Source organism: Brienomyrus brachyistius, chromosome 12 (genome assembly GCF_023856365.1).
Source record: "Brienomyrus brachyistius isolate T26 chromosome 12, BBRACH_0.4, whole genome shotgun sequence".
In the NCBI taxonomy this organism is placed as follows: Eukaryota; Metazoa; Chordata; class Actinopteri; order Osteoglossiformes; family Mormyridae; genus Brienomyrus; species Brienomyrus brachyistius.
The window spans coordinates 7,155,006-7,172,953 of NC_064544.1; the positions used below are offsets into that span (position 1 = coordinate 7,155,006).

Consider the following 17,948-nt stretch of genomic DNA (forward strand, 5'->3'; position numbering starts at 1 on the left):
TAAGACATTCCTCTAAGACCAGGAATCATTCTCGTAGCTCTATGTTGCACCCTTTCCAAGGCAGCAATGTCCTTCTTAAGGTATGGTGACCAAACCTGCACACAATATTCTAGGTGGGGTTTTACCAAGAAATTATGTAATCATAGCATCACTTCCCTTGACTTAAACTCCACACACCTAGAGATGTAACCCAACATCCTATTGGCCTTCTTAATTGCTTCCCCACACTGGCGGGAGTGGGACATGGAAGCATCAATATACACACCGAGATCTTTCTCGTAATCAGCTACCTTTATTTCAGTGGAACCCATAAAATATCTGTACTTTATATTTCTGCTCCCTGCATGGATTACCTTACATTTATCTATGTTAAATTTCATCTGCCAGGTATCAGCCCAGTCGCTAATTAAATCCAGATCCCATTGTAGCTTCTCCGCTGCTAGATCAGTATCTGCTACACCACCCATCTTGGTGTTGTCTGCACATTTAACCAGTTTACTGTATGTATTGGTGTCAATATCATTAATGTAAATTTGGAACAACAGTGGTCCTAAAATTGAGCCCTGCGGTACCCCACTATGAAAACAGGCCCACTGTGACATTGTGCCTCTAATAACTACCCACTGCTTCCTGTCAGTTAACCAGTTTTTGACCCAATCTGCTACAGTTCCTAAAATCCCTGCAGCTTTGAACGTAAGCAAGGGCCGTTTGTGGGGGACAACATCAAAGGCCTTCTGGAAATCTAAGTAGATCACATCGTAGGCCTTTTTGTGATCAATTTCTCTTGTAGTTTCCTCAAAGAACTCAAGTAAATTCGTTAAACAGGATCTACCTCTCCTAAATCCATGTTGGCTATCCCTCAGAATCTTATTTGCATCCAGGTAATCTACCATTTTCACTTGGATTAGAGCTTCCATTATTTTTCCAGTAATGCTAGTTAAACTGATTGGCCTATAGTTTTCTGGGTTACTTCTATCCCCTTTGTTGAATATGGGCGTTATATTAGCAAGCTTCCAATCTGAAGGTACCACACCCTAACGATTTCTGGAAAATTAAAGCTAAAGGTTGGCTAAGAATATCGCTCATCTCTTTTAAAACTATAGGTAAGATGCCATCAGGACCCTGCAAATTATTTATTTTAAGCTTAGCTAGGATTAGTACCACATCAGCCTCAGTTATACATATATTGGTCAAAGACGATGCTGATATCATACTAAATGGTGGTAAGTCACTCATGTTCTCTACTGTGAACACCCGTGTAAAATAATCAAACTCATTTACTATATCAATTTCATTTTCAATTATAAGGCCCTTACTATCCTACAAATTAGTGATTTCAGCTTTTACAGCTCTTTTGGAGTTAAAATATTGGAAGAAACTTTTATTGTCATACTTAGCATCCAACGCTATTTTTCTTTCGACATTCCTCTTAGAGAGTCCAATATTGTATTTTAACTCAACCTGTAGACTTAGATACTCCTGCTTTATTTTGAAATCGTTAAGTTCCATTTACGGAAGAGTCCTTTTCCTCCTGACTTTATTCCTAATTTCCATAGTAAACCACCTTGATTGTAGTTTCCTAGATTTAGTTTAGCTGGAAACACGTATGAAGTCCTCATGCACTTGTAATAATGTGCTTTTAAAAAAGCCCCAGGCCTCTTCAACAGTGTTGCTGTTTAACTCCATCCAGTTTACAGTTTCGAGTTTCAGCCTCATCCAGAAGAACAAACTTCTTACAAACACAACACTCAGCTGGCCCCAAAATTACCTAGCTCACTATGACCCCGTCCGTTACTCCCAGCCCAGTATATTAATATAGCGTATTTAACTTTTACTTGATTTAATTAACATATAGTTAATATAATAAAATGCCGAGTACAATAAAACACTAAATTAAGACATGCGTTTAAAACGGAATTTTAACGTATCCGATAGAGTCAGAGATGACCACCTTAAAACTTTTAAAATAACCAAATTAACAATTACTTACCTGAAAATAACTTCCTACTGAACCACGTTTAAATTAAATTAAGTAAAATAAAGTGAAATTGCTCTTGGGAGGCCAAAAAAACACAAAAAACCCTCTCAAAGCAGGAAACTGTCCCCCCGGCCCCGGCTGGCTACCGAGCAAAGCTGCGGAGCAACTGTCCTTTTGCGAGTAACGTTACCGATGTTACATATTATACCCCGCGCGCGGTGTTTGATTCGAGGCACGCGGACAGAAACGCAGTTCGCGTGACACCCGCAGCTATCGGTAACACGCGCGCTGTTTATTAGCAAAGGCAGACAAACTCTCACGCCGACCGAAAGAAAAATTATATATATGTAACAACAACCAAGCACGTGATCGTACTGGCCGTGACCGTACACAAACACTCAAATATACTTCCAAATAATTCCAATCAAGCGCTTCAACACGCGCATAGCACAGCACAGCACAAACGGGCCCGGCGTCTACGCCACTCCCCCACAGTGCAGCAATCCCAGCAGCCTCTGCAGCCGCCAAGAGTCTGAAGGCCGATCAGATGACACCGCATATATCTATAAAATGCGCATATTACCAAGAAATATATATGTCGCAAATTTGCATTGACTTTAAAAATTCAAAATCTCAAAATTCTTCAAAAACCAGCCCTGAAAGTTTCAGAATCAAAAATATTTTCACATTTACCTGAGGACAGGTAAATCTGAGCAGGATGAGGATGCCAGAGCATTAAGGAAAGCGCCCACTTTGTACTTACATTTTTAGAAATGCTCCTATAATAATTTTTCAGCTTTCACTCCCGTAGAAGAGCCTGATTTTAAAACATTAAATCACAGTTAGCTGTGGCCTGTACGGGTAAGTAAGCAGTCGGCTTCCAATCATGTTACAGAAAAACCTGAGGAAACAAACATCCTCCACGGTGCTTCACTCCTATATTGGTTCATGTTGCGACTCGCAGGAATGGGCCGGGAACTCATGTCGGGGGACTGCGGCGAGGCGTGACGCGCAGTGAGTACGGGAAGGGGGCCAGAGTGAGACCGAAGCGGCCATCCATCGCTGGGAGCGGGGCCCCTTCGGCAAGCCGGAACGTGAAGGCCTGCATCAAGCCGGTGAACATGAGGAAGAGCTCCATTTTGGCCAGCTGCTCGCCCATGCAGACACGGCGGCCTGCAAGGAGGAGAGAGGCAAATCGCATACGCTGAGTGTGTCACTGCATCACACACACGCACACACTGCTGAACCACCAGGTTACTCAGCACAGCACACAGATTCATTAGTGTGATTAGCGAATTAGCAGCCAGCCCACTGGGGGGGACACACACAAGAATGAGCCTGTCCTCATCCACAGCCACAAATGGCCATTGAAACTGGCAGGATGCCAAAAGAATACACAAAAAATTTACACATCATAGATGGAAGATTGAAGGTGCATTGATGAGTGTACATTAATGTGTTAACAGTAACGTGTAATCAGCAGTAGTCAGTTAAGAGGCACTGGACAGTATGGCACATTTCAGGTCTGTCACTGGCAGGAGGAGCCTCTTCCCAGCACATACAGTTACAGCTGGACGAGAGGCTCACTTGTGAAATAAAAACATGATACAGCCCTTGCGTCTGATAATGGAGGGATCAGGGTTTGAGACTCTTTTCCATAAAGTAACAGTGTTAAGAGTAAGAAAGGGTTAGTCTCAGTCACCGATGCCAAAGGGGAGGAAGTGCTCTCTCCTCTGGACCACTCCACTGCTGTCCAGGAATCTGCTGGGATTGAAGACATCTGGCTTTTCCCACACGGTTGGATCTCGATGGACAGACCACAGGTTTGGGAAAATCACTGTCCCCCTGGGGATTGTGTATCCACGAAACTCTGGAAGTGAATTTGTGAAAAGAGCAGAGGTGAACTTTGTTAAGTCATTGGTTAAATAAGGTGCAGCCACAGGTATGACAATCAGAGAGCGAGCGTTTGAGCACTGACGCTAAAGATGGCGTCCCAAAGCAGTATGCATGCTGACCCTTCACCTGTGGTCTGTGAGGCCATATGTGGGATAGCCAAAGGGACGACAGTGGTCATCCTCTGTACTTCCAGGATGCTGGCTTCTGTGTATGGGAGGCGGGCCTTGTCGGTCAAGGAGGGTGCCCTGCTCACCGGCACCACTGAGTCAATCTCCTGGTGGACCTTCTCTGAGGAAACACAGAAAGATAACACAGAAATGCACCATGTTCAGCCAGTCTCAGTCCTGCAGAGATACCCTGCACATCTGGGTACTGACTCAGCACCTCCTGCACGGACCTCAAGCACAGAGATACCTTGTACATCTGGGTACAGACTCATGTAGAGCAGGATCCAGAGGATGGTGTTAGTGGTGGTGTCTGTGCCAGCGATGAAGAGGTCCCCAATGATGTAGAAGAGGTAGTCCTCAGAGAAGCTGCTGTCTGTAGGCCCTCTCTCCTGCCGCTGAGCCATCTCTATCAGATACATGTCAATTAGGTCCCGGGGGGCACTGGGGTCCAGGCTGCTCCTGTGCTCGGCGATCATAGCCTTCAGGAACCGGGTGATACGTGACTCCACCGTCCTCACTTCTTTGAACACGCCAAAGGGCAGGTAATACAGCCAGGGGAACACGTTAATCAATATGGCTGCACTGTTCAATACTATCTCCAGGCCCCGGGACATGAGGTCCAGCATGGCTCGGAACTCGTTATCAAGGGGTTGGAAACGACGGCCGAAGCTGAGGGAGCAGATCACGTTGGATACGGCGCCATTGATGAGGGGGGCAGGGTCGATGGGGCCCCACCCCGCCTCGGCACTTAGCTGCAGTAGCTCCCGCTTCACCAACAGCACCTCCTCCTGGATGCATGGCTCGAGGCTCAGCTTGCCCAGGCCAAAGCTACGCAAGGCAGCATGGCAGAACTTCCGCTGCTGCCTCCACACCTGCCCGTAGGGGGCGAATACAATGCCTGCAACGGAAGGCACAGAGAGAGGGCACAGAGAGAGGGCAATGAACGCGCGGCCACGTCATGAGCGCGCGCTGTGAACACTCCCCTGCAGGGCACTCACCTCTCCGCTTTGTCAGCATGGAGATGACAGGCACATCTGGCCGGTCGGAAAACACCTCGGCACGGTTAGTGAGGGCGTCCCGGACGACGTCATATCCCGTTAATATGACGACCAACTGGCTGCCGATAAACACGCTATACACTGCGCCGTAAACCTCGGACAACTCCGTCAGCAGCACCTGCGGAGACTGCATGCGTCTCTTTGAAACGTCATCTCCATACTTATACCTTCTTATCCACTTTAAGATAAATTTGGGCACCAATAAATAGCCACAGTTGCCAATGATGGGCAGGGGTGCAGGGCCGGGCGGGATGTTGCAAAGTTCCCGCATCCTCTTCCGTCTCTGCATTGCATAAAAGACGCCAAAGAAAGTCAGCGAGACCACAATCGCCGTGCAGACGCCGGACTGCTCCCACCACGGATCACCCTGCATGGCGAACAGATATCCGGGAGAAATGCCACAGTTATCGCCAGAGTCTGAAGCCGATCGGTCATCCGCCCACCTCATGAACACCTACGGGGGCGAAGCCTGCGCGCGTGAAGGGATTGGTCACAAAGTAGCCACTGTCAGACGGACAGCAGTGCCTGATTGGCTCGCACGGACCCGACGAGGAAGGGGCGGGGCGAGTTGTAGCGCATACGCCAATAGGAGCTCTCAAAACATCGGTGACGGAAGTGCAGTACGCGACGAAAACAAAGTCAGGTGACAACGCGGGTAAACACTGAATGTATTTGCCCGGTGCACTGAAACCCAAACCTTGTTCAAATAAGATTTAAAATAGAATTACTATCTAGTCATCGGACATTACTACTTAGTTATCTACAGCGCCCGAAAAAGTTGGGCAGCCACAGTCAGCTTTGGGAATTTCCGGTTCCTCTCCGTTGTCTTATGGCTTTCTTTCCATCTGTATAAATGATGTAGTGACGGATTTCAACACAACCTTGTCGGGTGCCTTCGGGTGACCCTGATCGGAAAGGCGCTATATACAAATAATTGCTTTGAATTACAATAGTGCAGTCTTAAGATTTGAACATCGCACCGCACACCAGAACGTATTACACTGCCTGGCGCTATGGTTGTCAGAGCTCTTTCTGTTCCCCTTTAATGGCATGCTTGGCGTCAATAAGCCAGTCAGCATCAGCCAACTGTTAGTACACAGTTCACGTTTTATTTAACAGTCACCCGCCTTTTACAAACAGATAAAACTGCACAGTGTTTAACACTTTTAGGAGAATCAGCATGAAGCATCCAGGGTGATCTGGGTTGGTGCAAGATTCTGTTAGCATTCATTCAGTTTAAAAAATGACTCTCACGATGAACTCCGGATTTAAAACCATAATGCCGATCTGCCTCGAGTGTGCTGCGTGTGACGTATCCCAGCTTAGTTGTAACGTTTGTTACATGTTGACAGTACATTTACTATAGCCTATTCAATTGTTTGTAAATTTCAGTCCCAGACACTTATAGCATTTTAAATTATGACTTTTTGTAGTTCATCCCAAGTCTTAAAATACTGTATTTCTGCATTAAACAACATTCATCAGGTGTTTTTCGGGAAAACTGCACAGTATTGCTGTCCAGCGGAGATGGTTCACTATCGATTGGAATAGCCGTGGAAAAGAGCAGGTCCAAGCGGGGCTACTCTGCATCTCCATTAACGTGGCCATGTGTTTGAGAGGCATTATGTAACACGAACCAAAAAAACAGATTATTCCCGACCCTAACCCCTTCACTTCGAGAGTGACACATTCCCCCCCCCCCCCCATCCCAGCACAGACACTGTGAGATGTGTGAAAGTAGGCTACTGGTCCAAACTGAAAACAATTTAATAAACATATAACTGCCTTTTTTTAATTTGCACAGTCATAAAAATATATAAAGCAGAAAATACACATTCTGGAAAATAAATTTTAAATATAAAATGTATACATGAAAGAACTGCAGTACAATGTCACATTGAGACATATTTTGCTAGATATATCTATGTGTTAAAAACATCAAACAGAGAACCTGACTTGTTCGACTGAAGAAAAAATACAACAATGCCACAGAGTGACCTGTAGCTGGCTGTGCCTGTATGGTCTGTGCCTGTACGGTCTGTGCCTGAGGCTGAGCTTTCTGGACGGGTCTGGACACATTTAGCAGCAGCATTCATGTAAACAATAAAGCAGAACTGGGAGCGCAGCTCAGTACAGTACGCAGTCGCTGCTGGATGCCTGTCTAGACGCGGGGTATCTAATGCATTTAGGTCTCATGGAGTCTCACAGACATGCCTTAAAGCTGCTTTGCCTTTCAGTTTGATATATTTATCTTTTGGGTGGCCCTGAGAATACAAGGACACATCCAACTTAATCCCTTCAGTCCTGATCTTACATTTCTCACAATGCATGAATTATTTTTATTCATAAATATACTCTATTAATGGTGTGCAGGACATATATACCTTTTTTAACCTGGAACAATCTCTACTAGATTCCCTTTCAGATCTTCCATGTATTACACCCCCTTACAGAGTTGGTGCAGGTAAATTACCCATTAATCCTGCATCAGCTGGGATTACGCCTCACGCCCAACTTCTCCTTCTTTGTGACAGCTTGCTGGCCTGTGCTGTAACATCCAGTCACAGGTGAGCCTGGGCGCCACCAGAACAGGGGTCCCAGACTGCGGCCGTCACTCGTCGCGTGTGCTCTGCACCATGGAGTATCGTTTGCAGGAGTTTTTCAGGCAGGAGGGCGGCCAGCTGATGGGCAAGCAGAAGGTGCATGGGACCGAGGCCCCCACATTCTTCTCCAGGAAGCTGAAAACGGGGTCCCACCAGGTGTTCCTGAGGTAGCGGTTTGACAGGTTCTGTGTCTAAGAGTGAAAGCCAGATGAATACAGCAAAAATTAGTGTACAGGCAGGAAAATCAGCACAAGTCCGTGACAGCGTGGGTCTGAAGTGCATGCAAGGAAACCAATATCAGAAAAGAGCCATAATGGTTTTTTTACAGTGCAAATATAAAACATATTTAAAGTGTGAAGTGATCATGAATGCACTACATCACATGGCACTGGACGGGTCATGTGTTCATAAACAGCAGGACCAGTAAGGACCAGCAGGGGGCAGTAAACTACTGGAATATGGGACCGTAAGTGACAAAGAGAAATCTGCCTGCCAAAGTCGTGGTGGAACAAAGATTCTATGTATCATATATATATATAGAATGAGTCATTTGTAGCCAAAAGGTGGGGCGATTTCCATAAAACAATCACTGACTGAAGGGTGTAACAAAAGCAGGAAATCAGACCCTTGAGGACGCGTCTCTCTCGTCTCCCATGAGACGTCAATACAGCATTTAGCACATTCTGGAACTTCTGTACAGTTACTGGACAAGACTCTTCTCAAAGATCTGCTCTGCTTATCAGAACTCTTCTTCTGTGTACCTCTTTAAAATGGCCCAATATGAAAAGTAAATGTGTAAAAAATGCACAAAATGACTCGTTTTTCCCACGTGCCGACATTACGGGGAGCACGCCTTATGGGCACATGGGTGCGGGCTGCTCCACGATGTATTTTTACTGCAGAGACAAATAAGTCCTTGAATGAGCAGTGATCTGAGCCAGCAGGTGGTTTTCATGAAGGCGGACATGCCCAGATCTAATGGCAATGAAAGTAGCGCCTCTCCCCAGATAATCCGCAGACAAACTCGAAGCGTGAGAATGAGGCGGTGGGCCCTCTGATTGCTGGCAGCTGACTGGCCCTTGGGACGCCCCCCCACGTGTTTGAAGCCCACCTGGTCTTTGGCCATGGCGTGGTACCACCAGAAGAGGCGCGACGTGACGAAGTAGGCCACCACCACGTCCACGCTGTAGTGCTCATGACCCAGGAGGATGCCAAGGATACCACTGACACTCAGCAGCAGGCAGAGGCGCCGGTACCACACCCAGCAGAGAGAACGCGGGGAGTCTGCGGAGGCAGCGGCACAGTCACCCTCACGCTGCCAACAGACATACGGGACATGGGGAAAGGTGCCCCCAGTGGTAGCAGGGTGTACCTACACTCCTTGATGAACAGGTAGGTGAGGGTCAGGATGACGGTGTGGCCACTGTACAGGAAGTCACCGCACATGATGTGCGAGCCGGTGATAGACAGTCCCGCCCCCGAGACCAGCTGCAGGATGCGATGCACCTTGGCCTGAGAGTCGCCGTACAGCTGAGGGGGCAGAGGGCAGCAGAGGTGATGGGGGGTGAAGGTGCTGCGGGACGCAAATGCAGCGCGTCACGTTAACCTGAGCCGGTCCATCAGCTACGGCGCATCACTGCAGCGTAATGAGGGGAAGCAGCTCCGCAGGGCCATGAAACATCAGCCAGCCGACTGACTGCAGCCAGTTACTGTCATAATTTACACTGCTGTCTGCGGAAAGGAGGAAACATGGCGGGCTGTGGTGTGGAAATGGGTCCCAGGTGAAGGTCCCAGCATACAACATGAGGACCGCGCACGTGACACTACCTACACCAAGGGCTCCCTGCCTCTCTATCCTCAAAGAGACACATTAGTCACAACCCTGCCTTTGCAAACATGATCCATGGAAGAGGTTACAGGTTACACCTGCAGAGTGGGGGGCCCGGCTGGGGGCCTCAGGGGCCCAGGTGGTGTGCGGGGCCTGGCTAGGGGCCATCAGAGTCGGACAGGTTTGTGCGACAGGGGAGAGCCTAGCTAGGGACGACAGGGGCCCATGCGGTGTGGGAGGCCTGGCTGGGGGCCGCAGGGGCCCATGCGGTGTGGGAGGCCTGGCTGGGGGTCACAGGGGCCCATGCGGTGTGGGAGGCCTAGCTGGGGGTCACAGGGGCGCATGCAGTATGGGAGGCCTGGCTGGGGGCCACAGGGGCCCATGCGGTGTGGGAGGCCTGGCTGGGGGCCACAGGCAGGCTGGTTGACTCACCTTGGGCGCACAGCTCATGAACATGCTGGGTGCGGGCAGCGTAGTGATGTACATGGTGATGCAGCGGTACAAGTACAAGGTCCCCATGAGGAAGAAGAACCGTCTGCCCACTATGGCCCTGGCGGGATGGAGGCACATGGTGAGACGAGGCATCTGCTCTGCGGTCCCCTGGACACAGGAGAGAGCGGGCCTGCCACGCATGAGCTAATTCTAATGAGGACCCGAACCCAGACAGGGGTTCAAACCAGCAGTGGCTATGTATGAAAACATGCGGCAACAGGGGGACGCTGTCTGCAAACTGATAGAGTGTAGCTGGCGGAAATGAGAGAGCGAAGCAGAGCAGCATGGGCCCCCCCCAAACCGACAGCCTACCCTTCAGGGGTCTGGCAGCCAGAATCATCCCCTGGCAAGTGGAGAGGCAGCAACGAGTGGAGCTTTTTGCGTTTTTGGTAAGCGATCCCAGGCGAGACGCTTTTCCATTTTATAAGTGACACACGAGCCCTGTTAACCGGGCTAACCTGAAACGCGGTTTCTACTCACTTTCCAGCAAATGTGAGCCAGCTCGCTGCCAGAAGGCAGAGGCTCTCTGGAAATGCACCGTAACGCTGATGTTCTCCGTGAGCGCGGTACGCACGCACCGCACAGTTTATTGAATAAAAGGTCAGGAGGACAGCAGGAGGAGGTGGAGGAGGAGACCACTTACTTGTATCTGAGAAGGAGCCAATGCCCGAACCATAGGCTAACCAGGATCATCCCATTGATCTCGGTCACAGAAAAGGCCCAACTGACGCGGTCAAAATAATCAAAGAATTTATCAGGCAAAGGGGCGCAGGTCTCCTTGGCCGGAACCCTCTCATGGACCACGGTGATCATGACGGTGGTGAGCAGCAGGTTGAAGAGGGCGTAGATGAAGGCCACGGCAGTCTTCCACCACTCCAAGGGCAGCTGCTCACTCTGCGGGTCCGACAGTGATATGGTGATATAGTCCCTGTGCTTCCTGATAGCCTGGCAGAAGCCGTGGCAGAGGCCCCGGCAGGGGCAGATCTGAGGGGCCCGCTCAGGGGTCCCGTTGTCCCCGTCCGTGGACGGGATTTCCCCCGACACACCGTTGGGCAGCTGGCTAATACCATCTTCAGTGTGGATGTCAACATGGCCATTAGGGGGTGCTGTCGTTACCGGGAGCTGAGATCTCGCCATGGGGCTGCTGCGGAGGGCCAAGCCTTTGGGATGACGGGGGGGCAGGGGTTTGTCCTGAGGAGCAAGGGGACTGCCACCCTGACGGAGAAAATACGAAAAAAAGAGAAAATGCTGAATTCCTCTGAGTCAGGGAAAGAATGGCAGCAAGGAGTGATAGTGAAATCCAATTAACCTGTTCACAATCTGTGTGTGCTCCCAGGGATTCGAACCCATAACCTCTGCAGCGTTAAGCCAGTATGTCCTTATGCAGGCAGACGGGGTATTACAGTTAGTCATCTGAAACATGACTATATTATTCTATAGCGCCGTTCAGCGTTGTGCTGGGGATAGATGAATCACTCTCCAAATTTACAAACAGCAGGCTTGCGCTGAGTAATGTTAGAAAACTCTGCCCATTACCCATGATAAGAGACCTATTTATACACACTATTGACCAGCTATTTTCGCGACATTTCTCCTGCGGCCAAAACAGCAGAAGAGAGGCAGAGCTATTCACGGCTGACGTAATGATTTCTGTTTAAAAGGATTCCGAAGCAGGACTGACACAGCAGCGCCCTGCCCCACAGCCTGAGCCCATCCTCGCGCTCAAACAGGTTTTCAGCTCTGTGCTGCTTTTCTGATAAGGATTCAGATTCCTCCTGAAAACGTCACCAACCCCCCTCCCCACTCCACCCTGAAACCAAAGCAGAAACGTCGATTGTCCTCCAGTGTCTTGTAACCAATTCACAGTGACAAGGAAATGAGCAAGACAATATAGCCAGGAGCGCAAGTCAACTGGCACAAAAGTGCTTTTAACCCCCACAAATCCAATAAAACTACAGACACATCGATCTTCTAACTGCTGATGCTGGTCAGGGTCGTGGGGGTGGATGGGTATGGGGCACAGGGTGGGGGGACACCCGGCCCACCAGGAAAACTAAAAGGGAGGAAACTATTTTAAGCAAAGAGGGGTGCCTGCTCTTTGGCTAGGTTCACATTACAAGCCTCACTGTCTCAATTCCGAGTCTTTGCTCGGATCTCTGCGGTTCACATTTGTAATTACAGGTTACCTGTATCTAAGTGTAACTTGAATGCATCTGCCCTCCGAAATGGCACACATGCGCACAGTGATACGCTTTGCATGAGCTCACCAGCAACCAAAAACACTCAGCACATGCGTACAGGCAAAAAGAAAGACATGAATTATGATCTTATTGTCATGTCGAATGACCACGTATCTGATCTAGAACCACATATGAAAATGACTCGGATCTGATGTGAAAAGGTCTGATTTGTGTCCACACAGCCCTGAAAACATCAAATCTATGTCACATTAAGGCAAGGAATCAGATTTTAGGTCACTTCGGCCTGGTTTGGTGACCATATCCTCAGAGAAAATGTAAACGTGTGGGAGAGCCCTAGGCACTCGGCAGGATAAGTGGGAGACAAACGGCCAAGCTGGGGTGTGTGAGGCTGGGAGGCCAAGCTGATCTGTGGAGGCTTGTGTACACAGCAGGTACACACCCTCTCTCTGGGAACCCAGGGTGGGTGTGAGGTGTCACCTCCGCAGGCGGCTTCCAAGCCAACAGGGGCACGCAGGCGCAGACACAGCCATGCAGGCACAGACACAGCCACGCAGGCACAGACACAGCCACGCAGGCGCAGACACAGCCATGCAGGCACAGACACAGCCACGCAGGCACAGACACAGCCACGCAGGCGCAGACACAGCCACGCAGGCATATAACCACATAGGCAAGCTTTCACACAGTGATGCAGATGTGCAGTCATACAGGTGCACGGCTATGCAGCTACGCACACAGCCTCACAGCCGCATGTGCACCTACACGGCTACGCACACGGCTACGCATACGGCTACGCACACGGCTACGCACACGATTACACAGACACACGACTATGTAGGCTCTTGGCCAAGCAGGCCGGAAATATCAGCAGTGTACTGCACACAGCTACGCATATAGCTACGCAGGCACATGGCTACACACACGGCTACGCATACGGCCAAGCAAACGACTACGCTAAGCACATGGCTACACAGACACATGACTATGTAGGCTCTTAGCCAAGCAGGCACACATAGCCAGGAATATCAGCAGTGTACTGCATGCATTCACCTCACTCTGAGACTTCCACACTACGAGTGGTGCAATTACTCAAGACAGCGACCGATGTGGTCAAGTGACCCAGAGGCACTAGATCAGGTGACCTACATGCTTGGCAGCGATGCAGAGCCGAGCTGAACAAAGGCAGCTTTACGCTTCACTATTAAGGAACTGGAATTCATTCAACCATCTGGCACACCCACTAACTACATACAGCCTGGTGACCGAAAATACACAGTGGAGGCACAGCACAGTCCTGTCTCTGCAGCACCCACAGAGGTCACAAACACAGCCGCAACCCACCTGTGACAGGGACAGGGGTCAGGCCGCACAGTCCTGTCTCTGCAGCACCCACAGAGGTCACAAACACAGCCGCAACCCACCTGTGACAGGGACAGCGGTCAGGCCGCACAGTCCTGTCTCTGCAACACCCACAGAGGTCACAAACACAGCCGCAACCCACCTGTGACAGGGACAGGGGTCAGGCCGCACAGTCCTGTCTCTGCAACACCCACAGAGGTCACAAACACAGCCGCAACCCACCTGTGACAGGGACAGGGGTCAGGCCGCACAGTCCTGTCTCTGCAGCACCCACAGAGGTCACAAACACAGCCGCAACCCACCTGTGACAGGGACAGGGGTCAGGCCGCACAGTCCTGTCTCTGCAGCACCCACAGAGGTCACAAACACAGCCGCAACCCACCTGTGACAGGGACAGCGGACAGGCCGCACAGTCCTGTCTCTGCAGCACCCACAGAGGTCACAAACACAGCCGCAACCCACCTGTGACAGGGACAGGGGTCAGGCCGCACAGTCCTGTCTCTGCAGCACCCACAGAGGTCACAAACACAGCCGCAACCCACCTGTGACAGGGACAGCGGTCAGGCCGCACAGTCCTGTCTCTGCAGCACCCACAGAGGTCACAAACACAGCCGCAACCCACCTGTGACAGGGACAGGGGTCAGGCCGCACCCACAGGGATATTCATTGACAAGGCAGCTCTAACTAAATCAGCTCACATTTTCTGATAAAATCTACAGCACAGAACCACACGAGTTCGTTTCCTGCCCAGCAGCCGCAGATCAGTGGAGGACTGTGCTGCTGTGCTTCTATGCTCCAGCATTCCGGGCCATTCCAGGCAATGACACGTTATACAGGTTTTTCAGCTTCGCTTGAGCTCAGTGCCAATCTATTGTCATCAAAGATTCCTTCAAAGACCATTTACTATTGCGTGGTTCCTAAAACACATCCGCCTTTTTCTTAAAAGGCTCAATCTGCAGGCTGTCAGCTTACTCTCTATCTCTCTGGGGGACTTTCCCTTCCAAGCAAACAGACAATCAGGAATGCGGTCGAAAGCCTGAGAGGGTTCTGTTCACAGTGTTTCCAGCCTGAGATCCAGCCGATGACATCACTGCATGATCAGCATGGTGGCACTCAAGCCGCTCGTCTGCACTGGAAACTCCTGCCGTGTTCTTGTGGGATTATGGAGACACTTTATCTGAGGGGCAGCCAATCAAATGGAGAGACCAGCATTGATGCCATTGCTGAATGACACTCAGTCTCATACAGGATGGTCAGTGTCACACTGCACACACGGTCTCACACAGAGGATACTCAGACCTAGACAGGACACACGGTCTCACACAGAGGATACTCAGACCTAGACAGGACACACGGTCTCACACAGAGGATACTCAGACCTAGACAGGACACACGGTCTCACACAGAGGATACTCAGACCTAGACAGGACACACGGTCTCACAAAGAGGATACTCAGACCTAGACAGGACACACGGTCTCACACAGAGGATACTCAGACCTAGACAGGACACACGGTCTCACACAGAGGATACTCAGACCTAGACAGGACACACGGTCTCACACAGAGGATACTCAGACCTAGACAGGACACACGGTCTCACACAGAGGATACTCAGACCTAGACAGGACACACGGTCTCACACAGAGGATACTCAGACCTAGACAGGACACACGGTCTCACACAGAGGATACTCAGACCTAGACAGGACACACGGTCTCACACAGAGGATACTCAGACCTAGACAGGACACACGGTCTCACACAGAGGATACTCAGACTCACATTGCACACATGGCCTCAGGTGGGACGCTCTCTCGCATTGGGGACAGCGTGTCCATCACAAAAGCCTTATTTAACAATGGGGAGGCTTTGAGCCCCATGTGGAGTCGGTGTTTTTCTCCACGCTGCCTTTTCCTCTCCTGTTATCTCCTCATTTACAGTCACAGAGGCTGCAAACTTCCCTATAAAACTTCACCACGGATTTACAGGTCTGCAGGAAAACACGGCACCCAAAACGGGTCCAGAGTGCAGCTATTAACCGGAAACATTTCGCTTCATCAAAGCGAGCCTAGACCCCCAACACTTCCCCATGTCTCAGATGACAAGGGCACATTCTGTGGGCCAGTGATTCACTGTAATCTTCATTTTCTGTAATAATATATGGAAAATCAAAGGCTTGTTCCTGCATTCAGCTCTCTTTAGCAAATGCTAATGCATCCTGCAGCACTCAGGTGTCTCAGCTGGAACTCATCTCATGTCTCCCATCAGCACCGCAGCCATTTATCTAATGCGATTTGCAGTGAAAACTGGGCAGTGAGACATTACGCCACATGGTGGCGGGGCAGTGGCGGTGCAGGGCAGGAAGGCCGCCCTGCCCCAGGCAGGTCCCACCCAGAGTGGGCCGCTTCGGACAGGAGAATGTCAGCAGTCAGGACGCGTCCCCAGGAGCCTGACAGTGGACATGGATACTTTCAGGGTAAAACTCAAGAGATTCAAAGCAGATACAGAAAGTCAGACATTCAGGGTGAAAACAGACTCAGCATAAAATGCATTAATATGCACCTACACAGCTCATACATGAACTGTAATATCTAAGCAGGTTTCTCTATCAGAAATACCAACTGTAGTACTGTGCCTTAATATATGGTACATTCCTAAAGAGAGCGGTGGCTGTTGACACGTTGCGGTACAGCAAGGAGGGGTTATCTGGGAATCCTAGAACTCACCAGAAATTGTGGCCCCCTTGACAAAACGTCACCTTGGTCCCCTGCTGGAGCTGCCACTTTCGACATGAAGAAATATGGATCTCCCCCTTCGGAACGGTTTACCGACGCTGGGGGGGAGGAATTCCCAAAGGTAGGATTTGCCGAGCAGAGGTACAATGTTCCCCGAGCGGAGTTTGATAATCGGCATGTCCGCGCCCTCAGACGCCCCTGTACCTTTAGGATGGTCTGCCGTGGTGAGTCAGGTGGGCGTTTCTGCGAGCGCAAAGCGCGGTCTACACACAGTCACACACGGTGAATGAAGGGCACCGCGTTTAGCCCATAATATGACTTACGGGCTCCATCAGGTTATCATGCGCATAGCATCCCCAGCAAGGAAACTTCAGTATGATCGGTTACGATACTAATCTTTGAACTTGCTTTATACCTTCGCGGAGAAATGATGCACAATTAAGCATAATTAATACACAACAGAGGACCACAGATACTTGCAGAAACCGAATCTGTTCTAAACCGTTTCTGATCTAAACATGTTTCTGATCTAAATCGTATTTCGAAGAAGTAATAAGTAGCCTAGTTAATGCCAGAGACGGCACCAAACGACAGCGCCGGATTAAACGAAACCAAAACCGACTGTCTTTTAAATAGAGAGTAGGGAAATAGAAACGGCATCTGGGTCGGTACCGACTGCCCGGTCGCTCCGGACAAGCTATCGAGCCTTTACAGTCCGCATGGGGAGCGGGACAGACCCATGTGATGTCGGGTCCGGTCCGCGTGCCGCCGGATTCGCATCCTTAGTTAGAGCAAAAAGACCAGTCAGCCCATAAAACACAGTATAAGAAGCAACGGGACGGCAGCGCCTTACTTCCAGAAATTGCCGGGAGGTTCTTCTGGGCTTTCGTGGACCCAGAAGTGGCTGAGATTGCTGCGAAGCCACGGCGGAAAGAACTCTCGCTCCGGCTGGCCGCTCCGCCTCGGAGCCTCGGAGCCTCCGCCCATCCTCAGGGGCGGACTTACCGTAAGGTAGGTAAGCAACCGCCTGGGGCCCCCGAAGAGCCAGGGGCCCCATGTAGACAAAATCTCCAAAAGTTGCATTTCAGGGTATAACATAGTATGAACATTTAAATGAACGGCCACCTGACCAGCCACAGCAGCCCTTCCTAAAGCTACAGGCGTGTCTGAGGGCACGGACATGCCAATTCTCGCCCTCCACTCGGAGAACATTACACCTCTGGTCGGCAAATCTTACCTTTTGGCATCCCCCACCCCCTCATAGCGTCGCGTGTGTGTGGCACATATTATTTTGTAGGGACCAGATTTGAATGTGAATGTAATAATAAAAAAACAACTAAAAATTCGGAAATTATTGTATTTAGTTTACTTACTTATGGGTAAGTATAGGGCTGGGTCTTCATACATGGAATTTGGGTTATATTCATAGAAATGAATAGAGATTTTCCTTAATGATAAGAATGCCCTGCTGTTGTACCACTGAAGCAGCATCAGCACCTGTCTGCCTTCACCTGGCTTTTCCCTGCTTCAAATCTTAAAATTTGGACAGTTTGAATTTGGGTCTGGTTAGGATTAGGGCTTCCTCTGCTGCCCCTTGAAGGATGCCCCCCCCCCCCCCCCCCCCCCCCCA

General features: G+C 50.0%; 2 protein-coding genes across 3 annotated transcripts; both read right to left on the reverse strand.

The window, feature by feature from the left end:
• Nucleotides 1-33: 33 nt before the first annotated feature.
• Nucleotides 34-5,570, reverse strand: LOC125705051 (cytochrome P450 2U1). The gene is made up of 5 exons (XM_048971376.1): nt 5,040-5,570; nt 4,289-4,939; nt 4,001-4,162; nt 3,681-3,848; nt 34-3,151 (listed from the first exon to the last, which is right to left on the reverse strand). Exons 1-5 carry the CDS (start codon nt 5,545-5,547, stop codon nt 2,958-2,960), a joined length of 1,683 nt encoding a protein of 560 aa, XP_048827333.1. The 5' UTR covers nt 5,548-5,570; the 3' UTR covers nt 34-2,957.
• A 1,280-nt stretch (nt 5,571-6,850) lies between these two features.
• On the reverse strand, nt 6,851-17,293 carry LOC125705154 (phosphatidylcholine:ceramide cholinephosphotransferase 2-like). 2 transcript variants are annotated; one of them, XM_048971553.1, is made up of 7 exons: nt 15,042-17,153; nt 14,205-15,001; nt 10,666-11,237; nt 9,963-10,080; nt 9,079-9,232; nt 8,814-8,986; nt 6,851-7,893 (listed from the first exon to the last, which is right to left on the reverse strand). In XM_048971553.1, exons 3-7 carry the CDS (start codon nt 11,157-11,159, stop codon nt 7,711-7,713), a joined length of 1,122 nt encoding a protein of 373 aa, XP_048827510.1. In that variant the 5' UTR covers nt 11,160-11,237; nt 14,205-15,001; nt 15,042-17,153; the 3' UTR covers nt 6,851-7,710. The 2 variants fall into 2 exon arrangements, with proteins under 2 accessions (XP_048827510.1, XP_048827509.1); XM_048971552.1 differs by lacking the exons at nt 14,205-15,001; nt 15,042-17,153 and adding an exon at nt 17,172-17,293 and having other exon boundaries at nt 9,963-10,152.
• Between the last annotated feature and the right edge of the window lie 655 nt (nt 17,294-17,948).

What these genes read in the sequence shown, in the direction of transcription:
- LOC125705154 (XM_048971552.1), bottom strand. Translation starts at nt 11,159, where the DNA reads ATGGCGAGATCTCAGCTCCCGGTAACGACAGCACCCCCTAATGGCCAT. An exon ending in TGGCTCCTTCTCAGATACAA is followed by an intron (nt 10,153 to 10,665) that starts GTAAGTGGTCTC and finishes CATGCGTGGCAG; the next exon opens with GCCCGCTCTCTCCTGTGTCC. An exon ending in CTACCTGTTCATCAAGGAGT is followed by an intron (nt 8,987 to 9,078) that starts GTAGGTACACCC and finishes CTGCCTCCGCAG; the next exon opens with ACTCCCCGCGTTCTCTCTGC.
- LOC125705051 (XM_048971376.1), bottom strand. Translation starts at nt 5,547, where the DNA reads ATGAGGTGGGCGGATGACCGATCGGCTTCAGACTCTGGCGATAACTGT. An exon ending in CATGCTGACAAAGCGGAGAG is followed by an intron (nt 4,940 to 5,039) that starts GTGAGTGCCCTG and finishes CTTCCGTTGCAG; the next exon opens with GCATTGTATTCGCCCCCTAC. An exon ending in TCTGTACCCAGATGTACAAG is followed by an intron (nt 4,163 to 4,288) that starts GTATCTCTGTGC and finishes GTGTTTCCTCAG; the next exon opens with AGAAGGTCCACCAGGAGATT.